The 26,036-nt window shown below is 34.4% G+C and overlaps 1 protein-coding gene and 1 long non-coding RNA gene across 6 annotated transcripts; one reads left to right on the top strand and one right to left on the bottom strand.

Moving 5' to 3' along the window:
• Nucleotides 1–3,533: 3,533 nt before the first annotated feature.
• On the bottom strand, nt 3,534–6,702 carry LOC114399792. 5 transcript variants are annotated; one of them, XR_003663824.1, is made up of 7 exons: nt 6,440–6,702; nt 5,736–6,117; nt 4,992–5,095; nt 4,390–4,452; nt 4,219–4,299; nt 3,939–4,012; nt 3,534–3,830 (listed from the first exon to the last, which is right to left on the bottom strand). It is a non-coding gene; the product is annotated as an uncharacterized LOC114399792 (long non-coding RNA). The 5 variants fall into 5 exon arrangements; XR_003663823.1 differs by having other exon boundaries at nt 5,736–6,078; XR_003663826.1 differs by having other exon boundaries at nt 4,225–4,299; nt 5,736–6,078.
• Nucleotides 6,703–21,900: 15,198 nt separating this feature from the next.
• On the top strand, nt 21,901–22,308 carry LOC114398611. Its single transcript, XM_028360789.1, has one exon. The coding sequence runs from the start codon at nt 21,901–21,903 to the stop codon at nt 22,306–22,308; it is 408 nt and encodes a 135-aa protein (XP_028216590.1).
• The last annotated feature ends 3,728 nt before the right edge of the window (nt 22,309–26,036 follow it).

Raw genomic sequence — 26,036 nt, 5'->3', positions numbered from 1 at the left:
TCAGCTACACATTCAATTGAATTGGTCTCCTTCTCATTTAGCTAACATTAATGTTAGTCAAATTTTGCCATTTGGGTAAAATTGTAGATAGTTGCAATGACCTTGTCCATGTTCTGCTAACCTTCTTGTTTGACTAATATTGATAAACCGTCAATTCCATATTCAACAAGGCTAGCCTTCACCTCATTTGATTGACATAAAAGTTAGCTGAATTTCACCTTAATAAGCAGACTTTTTGCTAAATCCACATTAGATGAATTTTACAACAAAATTGGGTGTTAATAGTAAGAAAGAAAATTAGATACAAGAATTTTTCCATACAGCTAATAAAAAAGGTAAGGATTTTTAAATTAAATAAAAGGGTAAAATGAAATTTCAAATAAAATAATAAGGATAAAATTGAGAAGAAAAAGTTAAATAAGCTACTTGAAGTAGCTTATAGAAAATAAGCTTGTATACCAAATAAGAAGAGCTTATAAGTTAGTCAAGGGAGCTTATAAGCTCCTCAAAGGCTTACCACGATAAAACCTTCATTATATGTTGTCATGGCAATTAATTTTTAATTATTTTATGGCAGTTTTCTTTTTGGCAAAAAATAAACCACCAGAAAATGGTTGGTTAAAGTGTGTAAATGTATTAAATCATTTTCTATTTTGTCGCTAATGTTTACATCCTTTAACATTTTTGTCCTTGCCGTTTAAAATCTTCATTATGTGTTAATGTGGCAATTAATTTTTAATTATTTGATGGCAGTTTTCTTTCTAGAAGTCAAAAACCGCCAAAAAATAGTTGGTTAAAGTGTGTAAAATGTATTACCATTTTCTTTAGTCCCTTATGTTTACTTCCGTTAACATTTTTTGTCATTGTCGTTTAAAATATTTGTTGTGTTAATGTGGTAGTTAATTTTTTATTATTTTATGATGGTTTTCTTTCTGGCAGTTTTTTATCACCAAAAAGTGGTTGGTTAAAGTGTGTAAAATGTATTAGACCATTTCTATATAGTTCCTAATGTTTACATATGTTGACAATTTTTGTCCCTACCGTTTAAAATTTCCATTATGTGCTTACGTGGAAGTTAGTTTTTAATTATTTTATGGTATTTTTCTTTCTAGCGGTAAAAAATTGTTGGTTAAAGTATGTAAAGTGGTCAATTTTAAACCACGAGAAATCGCTTCAATTGGATCCCAAATCTTACATTGGTAGAATTGCATGGAACCTTAACAAATTTTACCGTCATGGAATCCACCATCATTAAATATGGATTGCTTTCAACGGTGGTTTTAAAACTGTCGTAGAATATGCTGTGCTTTTACAAAAAAAAAAAAAAAAACATTTTTACGTATAATTTTATGACAATTTTCTAGAAAACCTTTATAGAAAGCTCAACATCAATGACAATTTCCGAAAAACCATCATAGAAATGATTTACAAAAAATATGCTATAAATGATCTACAATATTATCAAACATTGTTCAAATACATGCATTGTTTTTACATTTTAAAAAATATGTTGTCAATTCCTTGCGAATTGTTGTAATCTTTTTCAATTCCAATGATGTTTCATCACTAAACCACTACAACATATAATAAACACAAGTGAATCATATTAAATAATTATTTTTACAAACAAAGTACTCACAAACTTGAACTTAATTACATTGGATACAACTAAACCAAAAAAAATATTGACAGACTATCAATCACAAACTTTGTCCCTCCTGTATCACCTATGAAACACTTTTAAAAAATTCTTCAAAAAAGGATAAATATATAATAGTTTCCCAAATTAAAAAAATTAAAACATTAAATGATACCTGATTGGTTACAAAAAAAATCTCACTTTCAAGAATAACTTCTAATTAAATTCTAATTCATTTTTCAAAATAATAGAAGGTTGGGTTTTTTTTTATTGAAATTTATTTTTTGACTTACTACAATCCATGAAAAGAAGGTAAGTTGAAAGACACTATGCTCCAATAAACACACTAGAAAATGAGCAAATAACAGCCTCAGATACGAGGACCAATTTGTGCTTGTCCATATACAAAATGGTGTAAGAAAATGTAAGTATGTATAATAATCAATAAAATTTATCAGGAAGAATTTTCCAGTATAGTCTACAACAATTAAGAGAGCAAATGGTGAGAAATTTCATATGAAACAGTACCAGCTACACAGTTTGCAGAACCTTTGTTTTTGGCCTCTAATTGTACTTAAGGGATTTAATTTTTCAGTTTTCACTTAGGTTTTACACTCACAAGCAGTCATGATAATATTATCTCATTCAATCTCAAGTAACTATAAAACCAAACGCATAGCATTAAAAAACAGATTCTACCACACTTGTGATTTCCTCACAAAAACAACGTAAAAAACTAAATGAAAACTACAATCCAGCACTACATTTATACATTTAACATGACGTTTTCCTATTTTTTAATCACACTTACATCAAGCGAAATAAACTGGCAATATCATTCAAAGAGAACACTTTTCTTACTAGTTTTGGAATAAAAATAGTTTAGACATTATTATAGGTTGCCAAAAAACATAATAAGAACATGATTGAGTTCAAAGAAAAAAATGTAATAACTTGCTTCATGATTAGTTTAATAGGAACGCTTAGATGATTTCTTCCTACTTGTAGCATTCAACAAATCCAAAGGCTTCCACTTTGTATTTTGTATAGGTGGGCTCTTATGAAAGACCAAGAGGTAGCAAAGAAAATGACTAAATTCATAGAGGTGAATACAATTGGAGTATTTAAGGATTCACAACTCAGGGCTGCTAAGGTCTTAAGGGTAGTTTCTGATAGCTGGGAACAAGGAAACTTATTTGTTCCTTGATTTTATGTCATTCCCACACTAAATTTCTTAAGGACAACTTCTGAATACAATTTTGGCAAGCTACTGATATTGCAATAGCTTCATTAAAATGAGCTTAACATTTATCAATTTTTCATTAGGATGTTTCATTATAATGTACTGAGAATAACAAAACTATATTGATATTGGTGTGAAGGATGTGATCCAAAAGACTAAGAAGTATTTATGCTCTAATTATAGTACTATACCAATGATATAATCTTGAGTCGTGATCATAATTAAATAAGGAAAAAAATCATGAAATTAAAAAATATAAGGAAATTATTCCTTAGATATGATCAATTATTTTTTCCGTTGAACTTAGTTCATCTTAAGTTCTAATTTAATTAACTCGGTTCTAGATATTTAAAATTTATAAAGTTAATCAATAAATCTAAATGATGTGAAAATGACACAATTTTTCATTGTTATATATTAGGTAGTCACTTTCAGTAGCTAACCTGAGTCACCTAACTTGACCAATTTGGCAAGATTTATAAAGTTACTCAATAAATTTACTTAGGATAGTTAATTAGTGTATAAAGAACTAATCTAACAACCCATTCACAGAAATATTCAAATTAATAATAAACTTATGCAATGAAATCAACTTTTTTTTGAAATGATCAAACTCTTGAAACAGATTGGTGGTGGGGAATAGAGATACGATGAGATAACTTTGTGTATGTTCCACATGTGTGTATAAGTCAATGATCTAGATTAAACCATCATAATATAATAACTGCACCCCATTAATTCCAAGGTGCAGTCAACCACTTTGAAAAGAATAACAAGAGTTTTAAAATACATAAATCAAGAAAACTTACATGTATCTAGGTTTCCAATGATGACTCCCTCACCAAATCAGGATCACCCCATTATGCTTTAGCCCATGAAATCCCATGATCGAGTGGTGTGTTGCTTTCTCCCTCTATTCTCAAACACTAACAATACTTTGGGGGTGCTCTAAAAGCAGTTTGGAAAAAAAGGCAAGTACACAATGAGATAAAGGAAGCATAGAGAAGAGAAAACAAAGAAACTAAGTAGAGGACAAGGTTCTTGGTTTTTACTTACTATATATCATCAACTACTTCTTCATCCAAAGTTGCAGCAAAACCATTGATGTGCCTTGTGTATAAGTAATATACCTGATAAGATCTCAAGGGTGAGTGACTTAAAACTTGCACCACAGTAATCAAAATAGTATTCCCATGTCCTGATGAACTTTTCATGAAATCCGAGATCCAAAATTTCGCTCTTAGCTAAAAAATAATTTTTCAATAATTAGTTATTGTAAATAGTTACTTGAATATTTACCATATAGAAGTAAGTTTTAATTAAATGAATAGCATACCTTTACCTTTCCAAGAAGGTTTTTCTCCAACCTCTGAGTGTATGGTAATAATGAATCCCTATGTTTTCAACATGCTCCACGCTGCATTTAAGGATATTCGTATGCGTAAGAGAGAAGAATGAAAAGAAAGCTCATTGATAGAACTCACTATTTACACATAATAACTTGTACCATAGTTTGGATATGTAGCTGCCATGGCAGATGTTATCCTACTTAGATAGGGTAGGCAACCTCCTGGAAATATATATTCCTTCATAAAATCAGGATTACACTTAAATTCATCATATCGATCATCCAGGATTGATATAAAAACTTCATACCCCATTGCCCGGAGGCTCTTCGCTATGCGAAGGTATGAGGGAGGGATGTTGTACGCAGCCTTACCCTTGCATATGCAAAGAGGCTGTTTCCGGATTCGAACCCATGACCAACAAGTCACCAAGGCACAACTTTACCGCTGCACCAGGGTTCGCCCTCCATCATCCAGGATTGATATGAACTAGAAAAATAGAATGGATGTTATAGATTCGGATAAGGGATTGGGAGGGAAAGCCACGAAAACAACTCCAGAATTTCTTTGGAGTTTGAGATATATGTTTCTGTACTGCCACTTTTCTTAAGACTCTGCAATGAAGTTAATATTTTCCCATCTGTTTACCTACTTTTCTTTTCCAGTTCTATAAAAGTCAGTCTACAATATATCCATGCTCTTCCTCAAGATTTTCATAAAAGTGTTTCAAAATCAAAATAACAAAAAATGGAAGGGAACTTACGGTCCAAAATCTCTATATTCAATGTCCCCACCATTTTCCTGCACTGCCGGTCAAATGCATGTCTCTAACAATTCCTTGATCATTGCAACTCTTTCAGAATCATCCTGTATGGAAACATATATACGCACCATTTAGTCTTGGCCTTCTCAAATTTCCTATGTACTCCATGAGTAAGACATAGATAAATCCAGGGCACTTGGACCATTTTGCAAAGTCTTAAGAATACTGCCTGGATGTTAACTAAAATAATAGGATTAACTGTGATTTTTTGTTAGTGATATGGCCATAGTATATATAAGTGATGGACAATCATCATCTCAAGAATTAACTTTTGGAGTTGAATTAAGCCTAAATCCAAAATTTTAAGATGATATCAAACTTTAGAACACCCGAATGCTTGAGATGTTCCAGTCCTTGGTGTGAGAGGGGTGTTAGAAATCTTAAATTGATTAGTGATATGGTAAAACTAGTGTATATAAGTGAAATGCAACTCTTACCTCAAAATTTGGCTTTTGGAATTAAATTAAGGCTAAACCCAAAATTCTAAGACTTATTAGTGAGCATTGCATAGCTCAAACAAAGCTCCGATTACAAATTAAACAAAACTTAGATGCTTAGATAGTTTGGTTTATATTTTCAGTTTAGTAACCTATGGTGTCAAGCTTTATTAATTAGAAAAGTGAAACAAGTCTGATTCTGATATATCTAAGTTTTAATCCTTAGGAATTGAGTGGAAATGCTTACTTGGTGAATCTAAAAAGAGAGCTTGACTGGAGGAGTAGAAATCCATAATGGCGACAAATATTTTTGGCTTGAGGAATTCCCACTCAGCCTCTTCGGATTTGGTAATAGTAATGAAATTGGATCCAAAGAAAATGCGAGTAATGCTTGCACAATGACAATAAGCATAGAGGAATCCATAAACACAAGATGAAAAGAGAAGAAAAGAAAGAGACTGTTGACTGCGAAGAGCGATTTAGCAAGGGAAGAATTGACGGCGGAACTTCCAATTTCCATGACAGGCTTTCCGGGATAAAACATGAGAGACGAGGGATTTGGCGTGGGTTGCGTTTGGATGAACATGCTCCTGCATTGCCCATGTCCGCTAAAGAATATGAGGGTAATGCTAAAAATGAACCATTCATTCAATAGTTAGCATTAATTTAAATACCAAAGGTAATGTACCTGTTACTATTTCATAAAAAAAGTTTTTAATCTAAACATTACATAAAAAAATAAACAGATACAAGGTTAAACAAAATTAATAATCAATGAAATACCTCGAGAACAAAAAGTCCATTATCTACCAATACTGAATAAAAAAAACTGAAGAACTCTTTCATGTATTCATGGTCAACAACTTCTATCATTTCACCACAATTGAAACACACATATGACTACAATTAGAAATTGCAATTTTCGCACTATGAATTTGAATTGGCGATTACCGGCGGTGGCATACTCTAGCGTGGTGTTCCAAAAGCTAGCACTGGACTACAGTGACGATGACCGTGGCGGCGGTACTCACAAATCCCACGATGGAGGAGGTGGGAGGGTCGCAAACGACGAAACTACAACTTTGGATGCCAGATCTATAACTTCTTTGGCTAGATTTGTGGCTCTTGTAGTGTGTGAGAGAGAGTTGTGTGAGAGACTAAGAGAGCGCGAGCGAAAGGCAATGATAGGTTGCAAAAATAAAAAGGAAGCAGTTGATTTCAAAGACGATTTTTAAAAAATCGTTGTTGAACACTTGTTTTCAAATACGATTTTTCGAAAACCATCTTTAAGAAATTTCAATTATTTACAAAAATTTCAATGTGTTTACCGCGACACAAAAAAATTATCTTTGAATTAGTGTTATTGAAGGTCATTTTTGTAGTAAGGGGTATTTGGTAGGGAAAAAAAATTTTATGCCCAAAAATCATGAATGCTAAAAATCATATTTCAAAGAGTTATGCATATTTTTACTTATTATTTTAATTATTTACCATATTAAATAATTTAATAAAAAATAACATGACATTTTTATTGTAACAAGTGAAAAATTAAATTTGAGAAGCAAAGTTTTCATCTCCCCATGTGAAAGTTCCATAAAAACTAATTAAAACATATTCTTAAAAAACATTATTTCCTAAAATGTTATTCTTAAAAAATACATATTAGAGAGAAACTAAATTTTCAACCTATAATTCCTAAACTTTTTCCCCAGCAATCGTCCCTAGTTTCCCTCGTCAACAACATTCCTTCCTGGTATCTCAACCCTAACAAATAACAAAGCAGATCATGTTTCTTTCTCACCAACCAACCAACAACACAAAAACGACACCAAAAAAAAAAGAAGCAAAACAACGTATAACTGAAGTAATCCTAGAAATAGAGAACGAATCTTAGCCTGTGTCCTCCGAAATTGTGTTGGGTTCCGAGAGGGAGAAGGAGAAATCGAAGAGGAAAACGAAGGTTTGGGGAATTGTTTAGCGAGGAGATAGATTGGCGACGTAATAGGGTGCAGAGGGATTCAATCCAAGATCGAAGATGTGACACCCTCTACCCCTCACATATATACTAATAAAGGAATAAAAATTCAAATATTAATTAAAAGTATTTTTAAAACATTTTTAAATACATGTCTTTCAAAGGGATAAAAGGCTTACATTCACTTTCTTCTACATCATACTCAAACTTGTCCAAATAAATAATAAAGTCATCTCGGCTCAAACAAGGTCGTCTAAGCTTCATACAATTAATATAGAACCTATATCCTAATGTCACATCCTATCAGAACATTGTGTTCCCGTGTCCTCTAGCATGAGGTTCTTCATAGTCATCCACCTATTCATCTGCTCCCCCTAATACAAAGTTCAAGATCATCACAGGATCCAAACACAAACAACAAACCGGGAGTGAGTTATCACATTCCTAACTACTAGAGAGAAACAAGACAACATATAGTATCCAAATACAATTTACTTAGCATATCTCACATTATTTCATCACTTTGTCATTCAAAATTCACTTTTCAATCATCAATCACAATACACAAGAATCACACACTCCGATCAAGACATAATAACACATCAATTTCATAATAAACAATTAGCAAGCGTATGCAACAGTTATGCTAAGACTCAAGCCTATATGCAATGTGGTACCATGTCAGTGAAAAACCATGTCGAGCGCCTAGGAGTACATGACAAGACAAACCACACACTAGCAAGTCAAGTCACTCTCACTAGGTAATATCATAAGGAGACCAGCCAGGGTCACAGTGTTTTGCGAGAATGCTCCAACCATATGGGATCAACATAGGCTTAAAGGAACACTCAAACCATGTGACCCCCAAGGCCTACACTCCGAAGAGTCCGTCAGGGCCTTTTCCTCCTGATTCAGGTCCAACTCAGAAAACATTTTAGCACACAGACTCTATCTATGAACTGTACAAAACACATGACTCCTCAATTATTCTCAAAATAATTTTAACTCGTCGCCCTTTAAGGGACTTAACATCAACTCGTCGCCCTAAAAGGGACTTAGCATCAACTCGTCGCCCTAAAAGGGACTTAGCATCAACTCGTCGCCCTTGAAGGGACTTATGATCGTGTGATTGTACAATTTATAGTTCACAACTCAATGCACACAACACTTCAATGCACATATATATCTCAATCATATACATACTCAATTTATCACATACACTTAATCCCAATCACAATGGTATAATCTCAATTTAAAATGTTATCACACCTCATGAATCATATACACTTTATCTATGAATTATGCAATACACACATTTACTCAATTGTTTTCAAAATTATTTTAACTCGTCGGGTTCCCATAGTGGATCCCATCACAATATTCGTCGCCCTTAAAGGGTCTTACAATTGTATGATTGCACCGTTCATAGTTCATAACTCAATACACACATCTCATCTCAATACACATGTATTTCATCATCCGTCACATGTTCAATTTATCACATACTCACAATTTGAATCATCATTTCATAACCTCAACATAGCAATTTATACAAAAGATTTTATCACAACATGGGATGTAAAACCTCTAAAATAGTTTCTCACAATTGTATCAAAATCAATCAATCAAAATCATGGGTTAAACACAAGGACATCATGAGCACTCAAGTTTATCAATCAATTCTCATCAGGACATCAATTGGTACATAGAACACAATAATATTGCATTCATAATCATAAAGAAAAATTATAATTCAATAAACATCCCAAAATAAACCCAAATTTAGTTCTCTAAGGATCCCTACGCATGTTCTCACTAACCCCCAATTGTGAATAACTCATCCCTTACCTCTGAGCGGACTCACGTGTCTTCCGACAGCGATAGCGGTATCTCTAGCAGTTCCCTAAGATTCCTCAAGTTTTTCCTCCGACTGCTCCGATAGAATTCTCGAACGTTAGAGAGACGAAGAAGAGATTGAAGCCTCCACTTGTACTGTCTTCATGCGATTCCTTTTTCTACCTCCATGAATATTATCTCACAAATCCCAACAGTGAAAGTGTGTGCAATTGAATTTCGAACAACATATCCAAATTTCATGGAAATCCAATGGTTAACGAAACCGGGATCGTAATTTTACCGAGACAGTTTTGGGTTTCTGTGGGAAAATAAAAGGTTACAATGCGAAGGGTTTTCCTCTAAGCTCAGGCATGATTTTGTAATTCCCAACGGTGAGAATGCTCGAAATTGGGTTGCGAACGTGATACTCAAATTTTACGACGATCCAACAGTAAATGAGTCCGAGATCATCGTTTTTCCGAAATAGGTTTTGTGGGCTGCGGGAAAAAGAAAGGATTTTGGAGAGGAGAAGAGAGAAAACGAAAATGAAGAGAAGAAAAGACATCGTCAGTGACCTAACATCGCTAGTGCACACAACTTATTATTACTCTATTTATTTATTTTTAATATTTTATAAAAAGAAACTCTATTTTATTCCCTATCAAATGAATAAATCAAATATTTTTTTTATTCAAACCATTATTTTTCATTATTTATTTCTTTAAAAAAACATGATCATTTTTTCTTAAACTTTATTTATTTTTAAATAAAAATTCTTTTTAAATTAATTTATGAAAAATGGGATGTTACATAAGACACAAATTTTGAGCGAAGAAGATGGGGTTCATCTGCCTCAAGTCCTTGTCTACCTTGGTGCCGTCAAAAGACATCGATGACATCATGCCTCCCAAGAGTGACCCTCGAAATCACGATGGTCACAACCTAAGACTAAGTGGCCTAAAGCAACATTTCGTGGCTTCAGAAATCGAAGAGAAAATATAAATTTTAAAATTCTAAGAAATTTTAAATTTTAAAATTCTGAGATATTTTAAATTTTAAGAATTTCAAATACTTCAATTGAAATTCTTTTATTTTCAAAATTTTGTGTTTGGATAAAAAAAATTAAAATTATGAGGATGAAAAAAATGAATGAAAAAAAAGAAAAAATATAATTGGTGTGCTAGTTATACGTGTTCCTCTATTTAGGAGGTCAGAAAGTGTTTCTTGAAGAAGAAGAGAATTTCAATTTCTCACCTTTTAGAAGGAAATTGAAATTCTAGATTTTTAGTTGTTTAAAATTCTGTTTTGAAATTCCAAAATTTTAAATTCTTTATAAAAAACATCCAAACAATGAATTCTAAATTACAGAAATTCAAATTTTCTGATTAATTACTTTCCTCAGTTAGAATTCTCTATCCAAACGCACTCTCAATGATTTGTGACCTTCGCGTGTAGAACCCCCAAATCTCCTACTAGACAAGGTCGATATGCGCCGCCGTAGGCTAATCTCTCACCAAGGACTCTGCTCGTTGCTGCAAACTCCCACAATCCCCACTTGCGATTAAGAAGCGCAGTTTTGTGGTCACAATGACGACAAATGCCCAGAATTTGGTGATGGGTCTGGCTGGGCTGTGTTTGGGTGGCTTTCGTGAACGGATGGGATTGGAAGCACAACCCAAATCATTTTCTATACGAATATATGGTATTGCTGGAAAACTAATTTGTCAAAGTTACCATTTTTTATAACAAAGCGTTCGTGCATAGCATTGTACGTCCACAACTGATTGATTGAATATTGATTTACCAATTTTCGTAACAAAGCACCCATACAGGCACACTTCGTGATTGGATTTGGATTATAAAAATTATACATTAACATAAAGCACTTAAACTGTTAGCTACTCACAAATTGTGTTTTGCTCATGTGAATCTTTTTGTAGGGTGGTGTGTGTTGCTTTCATTTAAAATTTTGGAGTGTTTTGTACTGACCGTTTGGGGAATCTACTAAAGCAATTTGGGTGATTTTAAATTGTTAGAAAATAATTTAATACACATTAAAGCTTTAACCAAAAGCATTTGTTAGTGGTTAAAAATTATCATAAAATATAATTAAATAATAATAAAAATGATCAACAATCAAAATTTAAAAAACTTTAGGGATCAAAATCATAATTAATCCTATATTTTACAATATTATGTTGATCATTCATTAGGACTCTCTTTTAGAATAATAGTGACTATTTAATTATCTTTGTTAATAAAAAGTTACTTATGTACTATAATAAGAAAAAAATTCCTATAAAAAATTTATAAAAAATTTAAATAACATTTTGGTCTCTATAACATAATTGTTATTTTCTTTTAATCCTCTTATCTGTTTTCTGTTTATTTTTACTTTTTTTAATAAAAAAACTGCTTCATTTTATTTTCAAGCATTAGTAGATCACTATTATGTGATGATATCGTTAATGGAGATTGGGTATCACGACAATTGATTCCCCTATAGATTTCGACATGCATGCACCATCCATCAATTTGTCAACAATCAAGAATAAAAAAGAATGAGAGAAGAACATATGCATGCAAACGCCTAATCAATTCAAACCATTAGAAATGCTAGAAAGCAAATGAGTGCATTCATCTGCAGCTCAAGGATAGAATATTAGCAAGAAAGGACCTCTAAGAGCTCAAACCATGAGAGTAAGTGACATTCATCTTGCTACCCGCTCCAAACGGAGACTAGGAGAGACAAATGAAGCTCAAGAAACTTAGAACCGTGTAAGATAAAATAGATTCTCACCTTGCTAGAGATCCACACCGATCAAGAGCAAGTAAGGAGAACATTGTAACCAAAAGAATAATAGAAGCATGAGGAAACAAGATGAAGTGAAGATGATCACATTCATAAGTAAATGGGAGAGAAATCTGTAGGTGGAGCTTAGGTTGAGAAGAGAGTACCGAAGAGGAGAAATTGAGTAGGCAAGAACATAGACTTAATTAATTAAGCAAATGGGATTGGGTGGCCATGGGTGCTCTAGAAAAATTAATACATATATTTAATTAAAAATAAAATATTCATAATAATTAATTATATATTTCAAAACAAAAGGTATAAGATTGTAATGCTTCAATGGGAGAAAATATGCTCGATTTTTAAAATTCAAGTAAACAATTCTTTTGATAGAAAATATTTTTCATATATGTTGTTACCATGTTTAAAGTTTTAAAAGCATAATTGACCCTCAAATTTTGTAATAATAGGAATTAATAAATGTTTCAAAAACAAAAAAGAAAAAATTGAAATTAAATTCCTTTAAATTCTGTTTCATCGAAAATATTTAAAAAACTGAGAGGCCTTACAAAATTATGGAAAATGATAGTTATATATATTTTTTGGGAGCTGAAATGTACCTATTTGATTCTTGAGTAATAAAAGAAATAGCTAGGAAGTGGAAAGAGATAAAACGTGAGATGTGATAAAAAAGAGAGATATAGAAAAAAAAATATAAGAGTTGTAAGAAATAGAAGTGTATAAGGCTTCGTTCCTATAATAATATTTTAAAATCTGTCTGTGTGTGTGTGTGTGTGTGTGCTTGGCTCAAGACGCTGGTGGTGAAAGTCTTGGGAACTTGGATTCACTTTAGCACACTAGGAAAGAAATGGCTCCATTAAGATCATCGATATGCCTAATAGCTTTTACCTAGTGCAATTTTCCATGGAAGAAGACTATAATCATTATCTATATGTGGGACCATGGATTGTGGCGGATCATTACATCATTGCAGAGAGGTGAAGACCTTTCTTTCTCATGAATGCAAAGAAAATTCGAAAAGTGGTCCTTTGGGTAAGAATTTCTAGGCTGCCCATTAAGTTATATGATGCCATATTTCTCTAGAGAATTGGATCCATGCTAGGAACCATGCTTAAGATTAATAAATTGACGTCCATACATTCTAGGGTAAATTCACACGTATATGTGTTGAAATTGATTTGGATAGACAATTGACTTTGCACATTATGGTTAGGGGATATCCCATGTTTCTGGAGTATGAATGGTTGCACCCCATCTATTTTAGATGTGGTCACTATGAGCACAAACAAAATAAATGCGTGGGAGGTAAGAGTGTTATGGAAGAGGATAATGCACAAAAATCTGGTGGTGTTGGGCGGTCCACTCCTTCTTATGAAAATGTCAATGCTGGTGATTATGAAGTGATCAGAATGTCATAAGAAATGGGGATTGAATTATGACTTTGTCAACTTCTCTTGAAACTTTAACATTTCTAAACTTTTACTCAAGAATACTTTGATGTTTAGAGAGTCTTGACATAGAGGTTCAAACACTTAGATGGCTAAGCTTTCTTAGTGATTAGTCACAACACTCATTATTAAATGTTTGATATGATTATGAGAACCTAATGTCAATGCATATTTGCTCATGTTCAAAAGTTTATTAATCAAATAAAAGTATTTCTTACAATACTATTATCATGAAAAACTCAGTTTATGTTATGCAGATGTAGTACTTAGAATGTCGTTGTTTAGAATGATGTGTTCAAAAAGCTATTGTTCAAAATGTTATTTCTAGTTTTTCATGCACAAAACTATTTTCATGTTTTATGAAAACTTTCATACTTTGATGCATATAATTGAATTGGTTTAAAACATATTTTGTTATCACAAACATAATTAAATTTGATTATGCCATTTTACAAAACAATTAAGCTTGTTATGAAAAACTTCTTATGTATGCATTATGATATTTGTCAGTCTGATGCTTAGAACGTTCTAATGCAAATAAGTATTTTAGGAAGTAACTAGCATAATGTAAAAGAGGAAGGAAAAGAAGATTCAATGTAGAGATTTTTATATTGGTTCACCCCAACCTTGGGTTACGTCTAGTCCTCACTTTCAAGATGAGATTTTCCACTAACACAACCAACAACATATTAGACCAGCCAATTGTTGGATTTTTACAATTGCTAACCACCTACTGGACTTTCAAACTAGCCAATTGCTAGATCAGTAACCCATTTGATTTTCACCTTGCTATCTAACTACTGGACTTTAAACATCTCCTCACCACAGCACCACACTAGGTCTTGGCTTGGAGATAACCCACTCAGTCACTACACCTACTTAATCATTGGAGAGACAACACAAGTATTTCCTTCACCTTTTCAGGCTACATAAGTATTATTTCACTCTAGCCTCTTCAAGCTTCACTCTTAGAGACTCTTTCTAAGTTACCCACCTTCCATGGGTTCTCCCTATCACTTCTCTCTCAACCAAACTTAACCCACATGGTTAATTTGGGATAAATAGAGATTACATACATGGAGAATGTGTTTGAAGGGATTTTACAACAAAATAGTACTTATGGGTTGGATCTTCATTGATGCTTTGCTTGTACTTCATTTGTGGACCCGACTATTTGCTTCCTTACAACACATAAAAGGATTATAGAGGGTGGAGAGGATGTGATTTTCATTTGTGTACTATGTAAGTGGTCTCTAAACCTTCTCTTTCTAGTTCTGCAACTGTCCTTTGTTAGTTTATAGGACCCACAGGCCAAACTAGCAGTTATGTGATAGTCGGGTCTTCTTCTTCTATCTCATTAAAAGCTTCCTTTAATTCTGAAATGCCCCAAGAAATAGCTGTTGGAAGTGGGGCCCTTAGCTTTGCAGCAACTTCTCAAAGAAGTAGAAATATGCCAACTATACTTGACTAGACAAATTTAAATTCATTTTGAAGTTTTTCATTTCGAAGAACAAATCTGATATGCTTCTGAAGGTAACATCAAAATTCTGATGTTGTTGAGAAAGGATCTATTATGATATAGGTTCCTTTTGATGAAAATAACATGATATGAAATTGTAGATAGATAAGCTCCATCAACCCAAACACTTAATCATAACACAAATCATGTTGAAGTAGCGTACTCCAACATAGGTAACATGTGAAAGTTGTTTTTGTTGTTGTGTTAGTGTTCTATCTGATCGATTGAGCACTTACCACTAGGCCAAAAGATATAGTTAATAGTCAGGACACGACTCTTTCTATTTAACAGTGTATCAGCCCAAGCGCCATAAGCCACAACTCGACAAACAATCTCCCCCTCAACAATTGCCCCATTGGGAATTAAACTCATGACCTTTACTCAGATACCAATTGTTTGATCGAGTGCTTACCACTAGGCTGAAAGCTATAGCTGATAGTCAAGGCATAACTCTTTCTACTTAAGAGTGTAACAACCTAGACACCACGAGTCGACTGTGACTTGACCCACATGGGCCTCCGCCACAGGACAATTGATGCCACAACTCGATAAACATTGTTCTTGGTTCATATGTCACAAAGTCTCCTCAGTCTTCATTCTAATGTTGAACACTAGATCTTCTCAAGGACATTCTCAGCTTTCAACTTATGCATCTTCAAATGCAGTTAGCATTTACTTTTCTGATGTATCCTTAGTGTATGTGGCATCATATAGAAAGTGAGATGCTATAAACCTCAGTCTTTTGATGTGCCTTTTGTATGTGTGGCAACACATGGAAGACACAATGTTGATTTGTATCTTATTCTGATGACAACTCTAGTCTTCTGATGAGCTAACTCTATTTTGTGACTTCATATGGAAGACATGTAGTTGTTGCACCATTTTGATGCATAGATCCTTCATGATCTTGATTTCAATACATCATTTTGATGTAGTTATCTCATAATCTATCTTGTCTTGTTTCTAGTCTATCTTTAGAATATCATTAGGTGGTTCACATTCTCAAAGTCCTCAATTATATGATTCTAATGTTGACTTTGGTACAACTTCACTCTTATGTTGTTTGCTCAATGTGATCTTTGATAGATCTTTTGAGTAAGGCATTCTTGATGTCTTTGCAACATGATAAGATCGAGATATTTAGAGGGGAGCACTATGACATACATTATTCTAAAGCTTCTTTCAAATCTTTTAAAGCTTTTAACTTGAAATTATAGTTGAGTCATGTATTCTAAGCTTGTTCTAAACTCATAAGAATGCTTACTATTGATCTGCTCTTTGTATATCTTCCACTGAAACATTAGTAGATATGTTGGTCTGCATAGGTTTCTTGCATATGATGTTATACTTTGAGAGAGTTTTCTAATGTAGATGGAAAACCACTGAATGTTCTTGTTATAGGAATACTTTGATGAGATTGTGTGATAGACTTGTATTCCAAACATTATGGTGTTAGCTTGTTGTAGCGTGTTATGCTTGCTACTATTTTTGATTTTTTTGACCCTTTTAATGGCTAAATTGGCTTCTATCCTTGACATTAAGGCACTAGTCTCATGTCACTTGGACTACTACATTATAAGAAATCTTCAAAGCATTACAACTATGTTATATTGTGAGGATAAAATGACATCTTTATCTTGATCATCAATTTTATCCAAGATACAAAACATATTAGCTAACAACTTCTTCATAAAAAATTTAGATTGTTCTCTTAGACTTCCATAGACATTGAGATAATCTCAAATTCACTTTTGTAGCTTAAGCAATCTTAGAATTACTATACACATATAAAGTTGTCCAGGTAAACCAACATTTGCAACTTTAGGCTCAATTTTGTCCATGATTCAGATTGTATCAGACCACGACTTCTTCATGAAAGTTGAAGATATTTTTTCAAGCTTTCCATAGACACCAAGGATAACTCAATTGTATTTATGGAAATCTAGATGTAATTTCTAGTATGAACTGATCTTGTTGATGAGATTTCATTTTGAGTTTGTTGCAGCAATGTTTTCTTTGTGAATGCTCATAATAGTTCTTTCTCGTAACTTGAATTTTTCTCTTCATCTAGTGCGCATGTTGACTTCCTTGCAGTACACAACTAAGGACACTTTGAGTCTTCTTTTGAGATTTCAAGCCTATCATCTTTCCGAGTGACTTATGAAAACTCTTAGTTCACTTTAATTTTTGTTCTCTACAAAACTTGTCTTTTCTGAATACACTTAAGCAAACTCATCAGTAGGCATAAACTCAGAAGGCTTATAATTTGAATTCAGAAGGTTGTCATAATTAAAACACAAAGGGTTTTGGGCTTAATGGGTGAAACCTGTAATATGGGGGATAAAGCTAATGTTCTTAAGGATTCAGATCCAATAGGTGGTGTCGCAACCTACCCTTTTGCGGGCGTGCGAGGCGAGGCTCATGGGTGCGTCTTCCATAGGAAGAAAATGCGCGGAGTCGCCACCAACGTTTATTGAAAGGAAAACGTTTAGAAAAACCAAAGGAAACCAATCATGAAGAATATTCCAGATTCGGGAGTTATCTTTACGTTTGAGGAAGATATTAGCACCTCTCACGTTTGTCCCAAAGGACAACAACCTTAGATTAGAATTGTGTGAAATTATGTATCTAAACTTTTTTTTTCTTTTTATTTTTTGAGGTCGACAAAAGCGGGGCTCTTGCTCCTACGTACCCTCCATCGAAGAGGAAATCAGACCTACGTAGTTCTCGCAAAAGGCAGTAAAATGATGTGTTGATTTTATGCCTTTGAACGGTTCATGTTAACCGATAAAAGCAAAGAGGACCGTTTAAGGCGTTGGACCTTAAAACGGTTTTCAGTGATTTTTGCGGACAAAACTTGATTTGTGAGTTGATTTTAGCCTTAGTTTCACTTTGGTTATTAGTTAATTCATTTAAGAAAGAAAGATCCCAAAGAGAAACGTCTGATTGATTTTTTTTTGTTTTATTTTACTAAAAGATATTTTTTGATTATTATATTATTATTTTACCTCTTTTTGATTTCCAATGTGGTTACGGCATGAGCGAACGGTCGGATTTCATTTTAACAGAAATTAATAGATATTACAATTTAAATGATCGGTGGAAATTTATTTTATGTTTTGATTAGGCGAGAAAATGACTTAAATAAATGATTAAAGCACGTCAACAGGGGGTACGGAAAGTAAATGAAATGAAAATAAAAGTACGTGAAACAAGTGGGAACCACCAAGGGTACATAAAATGAATTAAAAAGTTCGATTTCGGGAACTTACCAGTTGAAGACCGAAGAACAATGAAGAACGAACGAAGGATGGCGGAAAATCTTCATGGAGTCACCCACGGAAACGTTTCGGACGCGTTACGGAAGCGCCTCGGCTTGGATTTTCTTCACGGAAACGATTTTTTTTACTAATTTCAAGTGAACCTCAGATACCAGGAGGGTTAAACATTTTTGTTCTTCCCTCCTTCCCCTATTTATAGGAAAAGGAAGGAGAAGCTTGCCACCCAACTCGCCCAGGCGAGCTAGGTTGCTTCCTCCAGAATGCACCGCCTTCTGGAGAACTTCCTGGAAGGCCCAAGTGGGCCTGGTTTCTATTTGCACCCCCTTTTTTTTTTACTAAATACACCCCTTGCCTTTTTTTGCTGATTCTTTTTCTGTAACGTTACGGAAACTTACGAATTATGTAACGATACTTGTTTTCCTTTCGTAATGTTACGGAACCTTACGGATTACGTAATCATCCCTTTTTTGCCTTCCGGAATGTTACGGAACTTTACGGATTGCGCACTAACACTTCCTTTTAATTTCTGGCATGTCGCGGAACTTCATGGATTGCTTAACGATGGGTGTCAAGTTCCTAGAAGTGGTCAAGCAAAGGTTGCATGCCATCAAACAATGGTCCCCGGACGAAATTAGGGTATGACAGGTGGTAATATAGGAAACAAAGTTGTTGAGAATCCCAACGATGTCTAGGCAGAATGTTGACAAATTGGAAAAGATTCCTTATGGATCAATTAGAAAAGAATCTAGGCCAATGGTTGTTAAAAGGTTTGCAAGAAGAAAGTATTTTCGAGGGGGGTAACAAGGAAAATAGGGACATGCCTTTAAGAAGTAGGTCTAAGGGAATCGATAGAAAGGAGTTTGTGGTAAGCACAAATCTAGAGGGTGTTGTTATGCCACAAAAAAAGGGAGTTTTAAATGAAGAGGGAGAAAGGTTAGTAGCTTTGGCCAAGCCAATCCTTACTCAACATATTCCTTTGTGAAGTTGTTTAGATATAGCACGGTCTCCCTCGTAGGCCCTATGTATAGTTGCACACTAATGGAACAAAGTATATGACACTTACTACATTAGAAATTGCCTTCACTGAACACAAACCATTAGAATGAAATTAATTAACCACAAACTTGGCATATGCTATCAATTGTCTCTAAATAGTAAATAATGCTTCTCCATTATGCTATGTAGGGATCCTACAAAAGTTGTCCATTTTCTAATCAAAGTTAGCATGCAAAATAAGAGACTTAAACGACCATCTCTCCCAATATTTGTCTTTGCTCAATCTACTCTTTAACAACCTGCCTCGTCGCTATGATATCACTACTCTAAAATGCGTAATTTCAATTTTAAATGAAAACTACATTAATTTAATTATGAAAATGAGGGCACACACACACACACACACACACACACACACACACACACACACACACACACACACACACACACACACACACACACACACACACACACACACATATAACCATTATATGTCTTTCGCATGTCATAACAAAATTCAATTTTTACATGTATCTAAAACCTGAGATTTACATGCCCAATAAAAAAGAATCAGGGAACCAACTAAGGGAGAGTTGATAACAAAACACAATTCTCGTCCACAATAAATTCCAACGTTATCACGTTGGCTTGGCGGCTCCAACAAAAGAATCTCCCTCCAACATCACCTATTGCTGCTCATCTGCTCGCATGAGCAAATGTTCGTGATCATCACATGTACCAACCACACGATACAAAATTGCAAGGTTGAGTTTATTATAAAAGATCAACAAGCACTAGATGACAATAATTAACAAGAAAACAATAACAATAACCACAATCATTCTGAATAATTCATCAGTTTAACATACACTTAGCAAACTAGTCATCGACTTTTTCCACAATTCAAATCAATTATGCTTAGAATGATGCATGCACCTGACTCAACTCTCAAATGCAATGTGTAACGCCCTAAAATTTCGCTAACTATAAATCAATATTTAATTTAATTGTATTTATCATGTTATTTGATTACATGATTGACTTGAATGAGTTGAGGTATAGTGTAAATTAGTTGGCATAGCTCCATATGGAGCTAGTAGCCCTTGGATCTTCTTCATCAATGGAGTCCTTTGCTTCTTGAAGATCAATGGCAGCGGAATAGAGAAGGAAGAAAGATGATTGGAGATGCCACTTCAAGGAGAAGATGAGTCAAGAACAAGCTCACCACCATAAGAAGTCATGGATAAGAGCTTGAAGGTAGGAGAAGATGAGTAGAGGGAGAAGGAGAGAAGGTGCACGAAATTTTGTGCCTCAATTGAGGTCTTAACTTTGAAGTGTAATTCTCAAATGATCAAAGTTGAAAAAATGCACACACATGGCCTCTATTTATAGCCTAAGTGTCACACAAAATTAGAGGGAAATTTAAATTTCTATTCAAATTTCATTTGAATTTGTGGAGCCAAATTTTGGAGCAAAAATTTCACTAATTATGATTAGTGAATTTTAGCTATGGTTCAGCCCACTAATCCAAGATCAAGTCCAAGATTCTCCACTAAGTGTACTTAGGTGTCATGAGGTATGTAAAGCATGAAGGGCATGCACAAAGTGTGACTATATGATGTGGCAATGGGGTGTAGCAAGCAAATGCTCACCTCCCCATCTAAAATTTAATTGGATTGGGCTTCTACCAATTCAATTAAATTTATTTCACAACACACACATCAAATATTAACTTAATGCATATGAAATTACAAAACTACCCCTAATACAAAAACTAGTCTAGGTGCCCTAAAATACAAGGGCTGAAAATCCTACATTTCTAGGGCACCCTACTTACATTATGGAGCCCTAAATAAAAGGCCTAAAAATAATGAAACCTTAATCTAATATGTACAAAGATAAGTGGGCTCATACTTAGCCCATGGGCCCGAAATCTACCCTAAGGCTCATGAGAATCCTAAAGCCTTCTCTTGCATCTCTGGCCCAATCTTCTTGGAGTCTTCTATCCAATGCCCTTGGGGGATAGGAATGCATCATTAGTCATGTGTGATTTGCTTGATGTGGATGTAGAGTTATATGGAGTTTTATTGACCTAAGTTGAAATTATGAGATTTCAAATTTTACCTAAACCTATTCTAGCAACACCGTGATCCTGGATTTGTTAACCATAGGATCGTCTTTAACTTTGTGTTAATTTATTTTATAAAAAATTCACCCTTACAATTTTTGTACCATGTGGTTGGTACTTGTGATGATCGCAAACCTTGTTCATGGGAACAGATGGACAACAGTATAGTACGTGAAGTGAAATTCTTTTGTGGAGTTGCCAAGCCGATGTGATGACGTTGGGATTATTTTAGGAGAGAGTTGTGTTTTTTTAATCAACTCCTCTGTAGCTAGTCCTATAATTCTTTTTGAATTGAGGATGTAAATCACAGATTTAATTATGTGTATGAATTAATTTACTTTCCATTATATGAATTAATTTACATTCTTGATTGATGTAATTTGTTTGCCTTTGAGCCAAATTGATGTTATTCTGGGTATGAATTGGGTATCTTCCAACCCTGTCTTGCTAAACTATTTTGATAAAATTGTGGTGTTCAATGATTCTAGAGTGAGTAAGGATAGGATGTTTATCTTTGCCAACCAAGTTGTGACATCTTTAAAAGAAGATGCTCAAGTGTACATGATCTTGTCTAACCTGGAGATAGAGAAAAAGGTTTCCATGGGTGACCTCCCTATTGTTAGAGAGTTTCCTAAAGTGTTTCTTGAGGATATATCCGATTTACCACCTGAGAGAGAGATAGAGTTTTCCATTGACTTGGTACCCGGTGCTGGACCCATATCCATAGCCCCTTGTAGGATGTCTCCTGTAGAGTTAGCTGAGCTTAAGAAAGAGTTAGAGGAGTTGTTGGATAAGCAGTTTATGAGACCTAGTGTGTTTCCTTAGGGAGCACCAGTGTTGTTAGTTATGAAGAAAGATGGGACCATGAGGTTTAATGTAGACTATCACCAATTGAGTAAGGTGACGATTAATAATAAATACCCTTTGCATAGGATCGACGACCTTACAGACCAACTGGTAGGAGCTTGTGTGTTTATCAAGATAGATCTTAGGTCAGGTTATCATCAAATCCGAGTGAAGTTTAAGGATATTCTGAAGACTGCTTTTAGGACCCGTTATGGTCACTACGAGTATCTAGCCATGCCCTTTAGTGTGACTAATGCTCCTGGTGTGTTTATGTATTACATGAATAGAGTCTTTCACCCTTACCTTGATAGTTTTGTGGTAGTATTCATAGATGATATTTTGGTATACTCCAAGTCTATTGAGCAACATGAGGAGTACTTGAGGATTGTGCTGCAGACCCTTAGGGACCAACAACTTTATGCTAAGTTGTCCAATTGTGAGTTTTGGTTGGAGAAAGTTAGTTTCCTAAGGCATGTGATATCTGAAGGAGGTGTAGTAGTAGGCCCCTCTAAGATAGCAGTTGTCCTTGAATGGGAAAGTCCCAAGTTTGTTTGTGAGATTAGGAGTTTTTTGGGTTTAGTGGGATATTACCGGAGATTCATAGAAGGTTTCTTCAAGTTAGCTTTACCTTTGACCAAACTGATTCGTAAGGGTCAAGCTTTTGTGTGGGATACCCAGTGTGAGCATCGTTTCCAAACCCCTAAGGAAAAGTTGACGACCACTCCTGTGCTAGTTTTGCCTAACCTAAGAGAACCCTTTGAGGTGTATTATGATGCATCAAAGATGGGTTTACGAGGAGTGTTTATGAAAAAATGGCCAAGTAGTGGCCTATGATTTTAGACAACTTAAGACTCATGAGAGGAATTATCCCACCCATGATCTGGAGTTGGCTGCTGTAGTTTTTGTCCTTAAGATGTGGAGGTATTACCCGTTTGGCTCCAAGTTTGAAGTGTTCAGTGATCATAAGATCCTCAAGTACCTGTTTAGTCAAAAAGAGCTAAACATGCGTCAGAGGAGATGGTTAGAGTTTCTTAAGGATTATGATTTTGAGCTTAGCTATTATCCCAAAAAAGCCAATGTAGAAGCTGAGGCCTTGAGTAGGGAATCCCTACATGTATCTACCTTGATGGTTAGAGAGTAGGATCTCCTGGAACGGTTTAGAGACCTTAGTCTTGTGTGTGAGGTTACCCCCAATAATGTGAGACTGAGAGCTTTGAGGATTACTAATGAGTTTTAGGAGAGATCAGAGAGAGCCAGAAGTCTGATCCTTTTCTGAAGACTCAGTTAGGAGCTATAGCGTCAGGGAAAGATACTAGTTTCAATGTGGAGTCAGATGGAGTCATGAGACTTCAAGATAGGATCTGTGTTCCCAATGTTCCTGAGCCTAGGAAGATGATCTTAGAAAAAGGACATAGGAACAACCTGAGCATCCACCCTGGAGCTACCAAGATGTATCAGGATCTGAAGACAATGTTTTGGAGGCCCAACATGAAGAGAGAGGTTAGTGAGTTTGTGTATGCATGTTTAGTCTGCCATAAGGCTAAGATAGAACATAAGAGACCTTTAGGTAAGTTACAGCCTTTAGAGATACCCAAGTGGAAGTGGGACAATATTTTCATGAATTTTGTTGTAGGACTACTTGGAGAAGTTGACCTCCTTGTATATTATATAGATTGTTAGATTACATTGTGTGTCATCTAGCATAGTGTCTGATAGAGTGATCGAGGTCGTACTTGAATCAAATAAACATTAAAATGCAGTAACTAGGAAGTGATCCTAGGTCATTTCCCAACGAACAATGATACACCAAATGTTCATAACAAATAGTAGGAAAATAGTAATGAAGGGGGGGGGGGGGGTTGTTTGCTTTTGTAAATTAAACAGCGAATAAATGTGAATTAGAAAATATCAGAATTAAAACACATTGCTTCCCCTTGATTCACAAGTAAGTCTCTTATCCTAGGTTACGAGAGTTTATCCTTATTCAGTTCAACCACTTAATCCAACCCTAAATTAAATTACTAAGCGAAATTTAACATAAGGCATTCATTATGTGATTAAGCAACACATACACCAATTACTCATAAACGATCATTAAGCATGAACGTAAATTAAGCATAGAGACAATTAATCAAGCACTAAGCATGCATGAATTAATAGCAACAAATTCAGAGTAATTAGCGAAGAGGAAAAAATGAACAGAATTTAATAGTAATAATAGAATCTCAAAGAGAACTGTGTTTGATCCTCAAGAGAAAACAACGCTGGGGACTTAGCCTTCCATTAATCAATAGAGAACGAAATTATAGATCGAAGAACAAAATTTTATTGCTAAAACAAAAAGTTAGAACTGGAATTGCAAAAACGAAAAAAAAGGAGAAAGAGAAGAGAGGGCCTAAACTAGAACCTTGGTGCTGTTATATAGTTTTTCAGCCCTGAAGCTCACAAATCTGTTTTAAATCGAAGCCCATAAATAAAATAAAATCAAATCTAGATAAGATAAGATAAGATCTAGATGAAATAATATCTAGATGAGATCAAATCTAAATAATATCGAGATAAGATAAAGTCTAGATAAGATAAAATTTTGTAGAATAAAATAGTCTGCCTTCTTCAAGTCCAAGCCCAATGCTTCATTAATTCCTGAAATTAGATTAAAAAACATCAAATTAGCTGAATGGGTCCAAATAATAAAACTGCCTAATTAATTTGACAATAAAGATTAATTAGTACTTAAAATGGTGCTAAAAAGGTTAAGAAATAGGAGAAAATAATGGCACATCAAAACCCCCCATACTTAGCCTTTTGCACTCCTGGGCAAAATGAAATAAAGAACAAAATCCAAGGATATCAAAGAGAGACAAAGAAAAACATTTACATATTTCTCACTGAACATCAAGGAATGAAAGGAATGGGTAACATCTAACATGAAGAGATCCAAAGAGTCAAGACATTCGTGAAAATCATCCAAGCAACCCAATCATGGCAAAATAGTTAATCAGCTCAAGAATGAAAAGTGATACAGCCTCACAAGATATACTCTATCTCTCAAGTGTCTAGGCTATTGTTTACTCTCGAAGCACCCATGAAAACAAACACCACATAGACTTGGCAAAATTCTAAAATTGACAAACAACTTGACAAACACATGCATATGAGGATCAAAAAGGTCTTTAAAGGTTGTAATGGGGCCAAGGACAAGGTAGGGGAAAAAATATGGAATAAGTAGCTAAATCCCAAAGGAATAGAGGAGCAATGGGGAATAAGTGGAAATTAAGCACAAGTAGTAAACCCAAACCCTCTAATATCAACAAAATCATCCAAGGCTCCCAAATCAAGTCCTCATAACAAGACCTCATTTATTCAACTTCACTTCTTTTCTTCTTCTCTTTTTTTTGAACAGTACGAATTTGCAGCAATTGAATTTTTTTTTCCATTTTTTTGAAACAGTACGAATTTGAAGATTAAAGCAAGAACTAGGCAATATATATACATCAAGCATGGCCAAAAATCATATCTTTCAATGAAACATACCCCCTTCCCCCCACACACACACACACTTATTCCCAAAACAATTTCAAAACTCCAAAATTCCTTAAGGGTAAGGTGATATCATGGTTTTCCACTTAAGGCTTGTAATGAGCTTCAAAACAAAGAAAGGGGAACATAGGCTCAAAGGGGCTATCAAAGGAATTAATTCAGGGTAA

The sequence above is a fragment of the Glycine soja genome, chromosome 19 (assembly GCF_004193775.1).
Source record: "Glycine soja cultivar W05 chromosome 19, ASM419377v2, whole genome shotgun sequence".
Taxonomy (NCBI): Eukaryota; Viridiplantae; Streptophyta; class Magnoliopsida; order Fabales; family Fabaceae; genus Glycine; species Glycine soja.
The sequence above is the reverse complement of the archived record's forward strand: the minus strand, read 5'-3'. Positions and strand labels throughout refer to the sequence as shown.